This window comes from Asparagus officinalis, chromosome 6 (assembly GCF_001876935.1).
Source record: "Asparagus officinalis chromosome 6, Aspof.V1, whole genome shotgun sequence".
Classification (NCBI taxonomy): Eukaryota; Viridiplantae; Streptophyta; class Magnoliopsida; order Asparagales; family Asparagaceae; genus Asparagus; species Asparagus officinalis.
Genome location: NC_033799.1, coordinates 70,659,370 through 70,666,048, shown reverse-complemented (window position 1 = coordinate 70,666,048; position 6,679 = coordinate 70,659,370). Strand labels below are relative to the sequence as shown.

Here is a 6,679-nt window from a genome sequence, read left to right as displayed (position 1 = left end):
TTGTTAAGGTGTTTGTTGGAAATGGAAATCCTTATAAAACAAAGGGAGAAAACCCTAGCTTTGGTCTGCATAGGCCGGCAAAAAAAAAAAAAAGGAAATCCCTACCTGCGTCCTTTTGAGAACCGACCGGCGACCGAAAAAAAAAAATCAAAGAAGAAGGAGAACCGGATAATGTATATGTTATTTTATTAGAGTTTATTAAACAATTCAGAGAACTGATTTCTTGTCTTCACATCCGCGTTCGATTATGTCTTAGGCTTGAAAAAGGTAAGTGATTCGTTGATTTGTTGATTTATCAATACCTTCTAAAATGTAATAATAACAATAGCAATTATATACATTGATTCATGTTTTCTTTGGCCCCATAAAAGAAAATTATTAAATGAATAGGCTTCCCTAGATAGTGCTTGGGTCTGCGGTTCATGGAAAAACAACTGCAAGTAGTAAGCATCTTAGAATGGAAGTGATTGTGAAATCCAATAAATCATTTATGTAGTGTTTAACAACAATTAAAATCCATTGATTATTATTTCAAATTTTTATTCCATAGGAATTTCTAGTGGCTCCTCGAAAGCATCGTGAGAGTTAAATTTTGGATTGTCGGTTGGATTAAGGTAAGTGGTGAATTTGTACATTATTCGCTGCGTATTTTTCATATAAAATTTGATTAACTATATGTAAGTTTGTTCTGATGGAATATATTCTTTTTTATGGTTTCTCTCATACTAATCATCATTGATTGGATTATTGCACGTGGTTATTTGGTATAAGCCTATGCTTATTTTCTTTGTCAATTGTTATGTCTTTTCATATAGTAGTAGGTTGAGATGCATATGTGGTTGATTGATTTCACTATTGGTTGGCCTTAGCAATTTTGTATAATGTATTTAGTTTTACGGACTTCGTTTAATTTTCTTAGAGCATATGCATCTCAAGTCAATATACCGGTATATGTCGGATATTTACGGACTTCGTTTAATTTTCTTAGAGCATATGCATCTCAAGTCAATATACCGGTATATGTCGGATATGAGCAAGTTATTAAAACATGGCTCAATGTGCCTATATGAGGTTTCTATTTTAGCGCTAAGAGCCCAAGTTTGGGTCTCATCGTCCCTACCACGGGCTTTATAATAGTGGGGTTTGACAAGTCAACCTGAGTATCGAAGTGTTGACCGCATTGAGACGTGACATGCTTATTTCCATTGCATATATATATATATTTTAAAAGTGTTGCATTATAGATTTTACTATTTTAGTATTTCGCTTATCAAGTCAATTTATTTTAGTTTTGCAAAACCAGTGTTTAATGTATAAATTTATCCACTTATTGAGTTGTGAACTCATTGTGTTGTTTTCATTCTTTTCAGAGACTCGGGATTAGGTGGAATTGAGGATTTGCCAAATTCTTAGAACGAAGCAAAGAATATAATTTGAGATTGTTATTGTCTTCTAGGCAAAGGTTAAATAAAGTCTTTAATATTTAGTTGATAAATTGAGAGTTTTGTAATAATGAGATTCTTTTTTTAGGTTGAGATTTATTTGGAGTTCAGGAATATTTATTTTTATCAAGTTAATTGGCTTAGTTTGACTTTTGGGATTATAGAGAATATTTGTTGTTGGTTTTAGTTCAATGAAAAGATTTGTTTTAGTGGTCTTTTAATGAATGTATATTTTGGAGGACTTTTCACAGGTTTAGTCCGGCTCTAATATTCCTTTTAGGTTCGGAAATTGGGGTCGTGACACCATTGTACTGTATTGATGTTCCTGGAAAAAATTTGACTTTGGGATCCTTGCTCCGGAGTAGACCAAATATTACTTTAAGCACAGAGTTTCACAAACGCACAACAGCTAAAAAAATACACCACTTCAGCTTCTTTTCAGTTTTCTCTGTTTTATATCTGTTATTATTCCGAATTTAGTCACAAGCGCCAACAATGCACATTTTGTTTAGCCTCCTAGTAACATGCAATATACTGATGCTGTATTCAACAAGGAAAAGAAATTTAAAAAATGCAACACGCTCTTATTTGTCAGGACTGATTTTTGAGAAACAGAAGCATGCTAGTCTTCTCCAATTTGCAGATAAATTTTTTTCTCCCTCTTGCTCTATTAATATGTGGATCAATGGTTCACATAAAATAGAAATCCGGGAGGGTCTTAAAAGAGCAATCCTGTTATTTTCCCCATAAGTATTAGTTTAAACTAGTTGAATTGTTAAAGTTTCCTCCCGAACAAGCCATTAATCTCAGTTACCTTTTGATATATAGAAATCAGACTCTATTCAAATTAAACAAGCTTAAGTACTTATAGGACAACTCTAGTGAATAAAAGTGCAAAATATAGAAAGGAAACACATACATATAGCATGACAACGAGTGAATCTTTCGGTACAAAACCGAGCTAGTAATTTACAAGTCTTTCAGAGTAAGGTAGGAATGATCCATATAGGGGGAGGCCAATGCAAGTGCTGTCCAAGATTGGGTACCATTCTTCACATCAAACACGCCCTGACAACTTGTGAAGCTGACTAGAGAGGCAGTATTTATCGTCCATCTCACAAGCCAAATCAAGAGGTGATTTGACCTCGAAAGCGAAGCTAATAGCTATCCTTTATTTTCATCATGAATGCCACTCAGTCCTTGGTTTTAATAAAAAGAAATGGACAAAGAGAAATGGACCTGGTTGGCTCTAACAAAAAGAAACGGACCTGGCATCACATCCTTGGTTTAACTTTATCATTGGAAGAAAAAGAACGATGCATGGTCTTAATAAAAAAAACAATTGACGCTTGACTTTGATAAAAGAAGTGGATGCTTGGCTGTAACCCTTTATCTTGGTCTCAACAAGTCGATAATCACCATCTCAACAGAACCTGCAAGAAAGAAAAACGAAGAGGGAGTGGAAAAAAAAAATCAAATATGGTGGTTGTCGGAGATGTGATTGCAAGCAAAATCATTGAGAAGCTGGTGGAGGTTGGGTTTGACTACGCAGCAGACCAGTTTTTTGCTCGGCGAAGACGAATGAACGACGAGCTTCAAAGGCTCAAGGATGCTCTTCCTCGTATCCAATCAGTCGTAAACGCAGCGGAGAGCGGGCAAGGAGAAATAACCGGAGATGACCTCGACGAATGGCTATGGCAACTTAAGGATGCTGTCTACATGGCCAGTGACGTACTCGACGATCTCGATTATACTGACATACAGAAGCGAGCGGAGGCGGATGCTGCAGGAAGCGGACCTCGTGGCAGCAAGGTGAGCGGTTTTATTTCCGATTCTAAACGAAGAGTTTCCAAGTTTAGTAAAAGAGCCTTTAAATCCGACCCCACCCTCGAGAAGCTAAGGGGGGCTGTCAAGAGGCTAAGTGAAGTGGCGGCAGGCGTTGAAGTTTTTAACAGTTTGGTAACAGAGCGTAACCAACAACAACAACAACAACAACAACAAGAACAACTTCGTGAAACTGGACCTATTGTAAGGGAGAGAGATGTGCTGGGAAGGGATGGGGATAGGAAGGAAGTGTTACAGTGGTTGACGAGGGCGCCCATCGCTAATGAGGATCACGAGGGCATCTCTCTTTTCTCCATTGAGGGCCTCGGAGGAGTCGGAAAGACAACCCTTGCACAAGTCGTCTACAGGGATGACACCGTACAGAGTTCCTTTAGCATCAAAATTTGGGTGTGTGTCTCCACTCGCTTTGATGTTAAAAAGATTACGGGAGACATCCTAGAATGCGCTGCACAAAGGAGACCGGACGTTGGAGGACTTGGCCCACTACAGGAAGCTCTTGAGGCCTTGGTGTCATCTAAGAAATTTCTCCTCGTCTTGGATGACGTTTGGAATGACGATGATCTCTCTAGTTGGCAGACGTTGTTTGCTCCGATGAGGTGTGGACTTAAAGGAAGTAAAATCATTTTAACTGCCAGATCAAAGAAGGTCTCCGAAATGGCTACACTAGCTTTGGGAGGGACAAGTAAAATCATTTTAACTGCCAGATCAAAGAAGGTCTCCGAAATGGCTACACTAGCTTTGGGAGGGACGACAAATGAGTCAAAGAAATTAAATCCCTTGGATAAAAGTGACTTCTTATCACTTTTCAACCGATACGCATTTGCTGGAACAAATCCCCATAATCATGGGAAGCTGCAATCAATTGGCGAGCAAATAGCTGGAAGGCTTGGAGGCTTGCCGCTAGCTGCCAAGACGATTGGAGCGTTATTGCGTTCTAACTTGGATGACAGTCACTGGACGAATATTCTGCAATCTAGTCGTATATCAGATCATGGACCACAGAGAGATGGTGTGATGCCAGCTCTGATGTTGAGCTACTATTATTTACCGAAGCACCTAAGACCTTGTTTCGCATTTCTCAGCACCTTTCCTCAAGATCATCGGTTTCTCAAAGGTGATCTAGTTTTAATTTGGATGGCGCTCGGCTTCATCCAACAATCTCCTCAGAATCCAGCACAGACACCAGAGGATATTGGAAGCCGCTACGTTGATGAGTTAGCTAAACTATCATTCCTTGAACAATTGGGTCTGCATAACACAAATCCCTCAACTCAAGGACGGGAAGAAGAGTACAGCATGCATGATCTTTTGCATGATCTGTCAAGCAAAGTATCTCATGGTGAATGCTTTACGTTTGTTGGAAATATGTCAATCAACCAGATCCCAAACACAGTACGTCATTTGTACTTTGAAACCGGTGATCTTGGTCTTCTCAAAGATATGGACAAATGGAAGAACTTGCACACCCTGATTTTAAAATTCAATGGATACAATGATGAGCATGCCGTGGCTTTCCGACAAGTGTTTGAATCACTAGAAAGCATTCGAGTGTTGCGCATCACTATTAAAGAAATGGAAGTGTTGCCGTGTGCAATAGATAAATTGAGGCATCTCAGATATTTGTCAGTTGATCATCGTTTTACTCGGTTGCCTAGTTCAATCTGCAAACTTTACCACCTGCAGGTACTTGCTTGTAGGAATATTGCAACTTCTTCAGTTTTGGTCTTGAATAACCTTATTAACTTGAGACACCTGCTGCCATGTCATATTCCCCATGGAAACGTCGATGGGATTGGGACTCTTACTTCGCTTCAAGGGTTGTCTTTCAGTGCCGGTGCTTATAAACTTAGTGAACTAAAGGACCTGAGAGAGCTTCAGGAACTTCGGATTAGTGGCCTTCGGAACCAACGAGATGGCGAGGAGGTTAGTCTGGTTCAGCTACGTGATAAAAAGAGACTCCGAGTGTTACGTTTGGAATGGGATGATGATAGTGATGCAGCAGAGGAGTATGAAAAGGTGCTCGATTGCCTCCATCCGCCTGATAGCCTCAAGGAACTCGAAATTGCACGGAGTATGAAAAGAGACTCCAAGTGTTACGTTTGGAATGGGATGATGATAGTGATGCAGCAGAGGAGTATGAAAAGGTGCTCGATTGCCTCCATCCGCCTGATAGCCTCAAGGAACTCGAAATTGCACGGTACCGAGGTGCAAGGTCTCCATATTGGATGGAAAAATATTTGTTAAAAAATCTAGAGCGCGTTGTTCTTTCCAAAAACGCAGCATGGAAGCACCTTCCTTCTCTCGGGAAGCTTCCCTATCTCAATGAATTGAGATTGGATTCACTAACAGGACTCGTGCAAATTGGCTTTGAAGGTGGATTTCAGCAACTGAAGATTTTACAAATCTGGGATTGTGAACAATTGGAAGAGTGGTCCGGATTTGGAGCGGAGACGGCACCTTGCTGGCCTCTCTTTGAATATCTCGAAATCTCGCGGTGTCCCAAACTGAAGGCATTGCCTCCTCTGCCCCTAAGTCTACAGAGCTTGGAGTTAAAGCGTGTGGGATTGTCTGATTCTCCAACATTCTTCCCGGCTACTCCATCCTCGTCCTCCTCCTCTCCTTCCCTCACTCACATGAAAATTGCAGGATGTAAAAATTTAACATCAGTGGCTGGCTTGTTGCGACATCGCCTCAGCGCCCTCATGATGTTGAAGATTAGCTGTTGCGAAGCTCTTGCGGATCTGCATGCAGAGGAAGGCTTTCAGCATCTGCACTCCATCGAAAGCCTAGCGATTGAATATTGCCCAAAGCTGAAGATGGCTACCGACGCGGTCGCCCTTACTTCTCTTTCTCGACTTACACTGTCAGGTTGGAACCACATAACATCCTTTCCCTCCGAAGAGGCGTGCAGAAGATTAACGTCACTAAAAGTGCTGCGATTGGGAGACATGGGAGGGCTGATGTCAGTTGAGGGTCTAAAGGCTCTTTCCCACCTTGCTTGGCTATCTATTCGTAAGTGTCCCAAGCTCGTGCAAGCAGCAGCAGCGTCAATTAAGGGGAAGGAGGAGGAGGAGGAGTTCACATTAACCGTCAGCACTCTTAACGTTGATGACCCCTTGCTGCTCCACGTTGAACCATTGAGAAAACGCACGTCTGTCACAGATCTATGTATAGGGGACTGTGGGAATCTTGAGTGTGAGGGAGACATCAACTCGTGGTTGTTGCGCAACAGAACTTCGCTGCGATCCATCCTCCTGGAAAAGTACAGTACTGCAAAGTCGCTGCCTCGTAGCCTCCAAGCCCTCTCTTCCCTGGACTCTTTACGGACCACTGGAGCTTATCAGCTCCAATCGCTGCCGCGGATGCCTTCGTCTCTGCGATGGCTTTGGATC

At 41.3% G+C, this 6,679-nt stretch overlaps 2 protein-coding genes and 1 long non-coding RNA gene across 3 annotated transcripts; all 3 read left to right on the top strand.

Annotated features, from left to right (window-relative positions):
- On the top strand, positions 244–1,757 carry LOC109845177. The gene is made up of 3 exons (XR_002248241.1): positions 244–267; positions 551–614; positions 1,371–1,757. It is a non-coding gene; the product is annotated as an uncharacterized LOC109845177 (long non-coding RNA).
- LOC109846295 (putative disease resistance protein RGA4) lies at positions 2,541–5,354 on the top strand (the record flags this gene model as incomplete). Its single annotated transcript, XM_020415521.1, has 2 exons — positions 2,541–3,910; positions 3,980–5,354. Coding segments are annotated over exons 1-2 (2,472 nt in total), but the record flags the coding sequence as incomplete, so codon positions are not given.
- Positions 5,362–6,673, top strand: LOC109845077 (probable disease resistance protein RF9; the record flags this gene model as incomplete). The annotated part of the gene is made up of 1 exon (XM_020414262.1): positions 5,362–6,673. A coding segment is annotated over exon 1 (1,161 nt), but the record flags the coding sequence as incomplete, so codon positions are not given.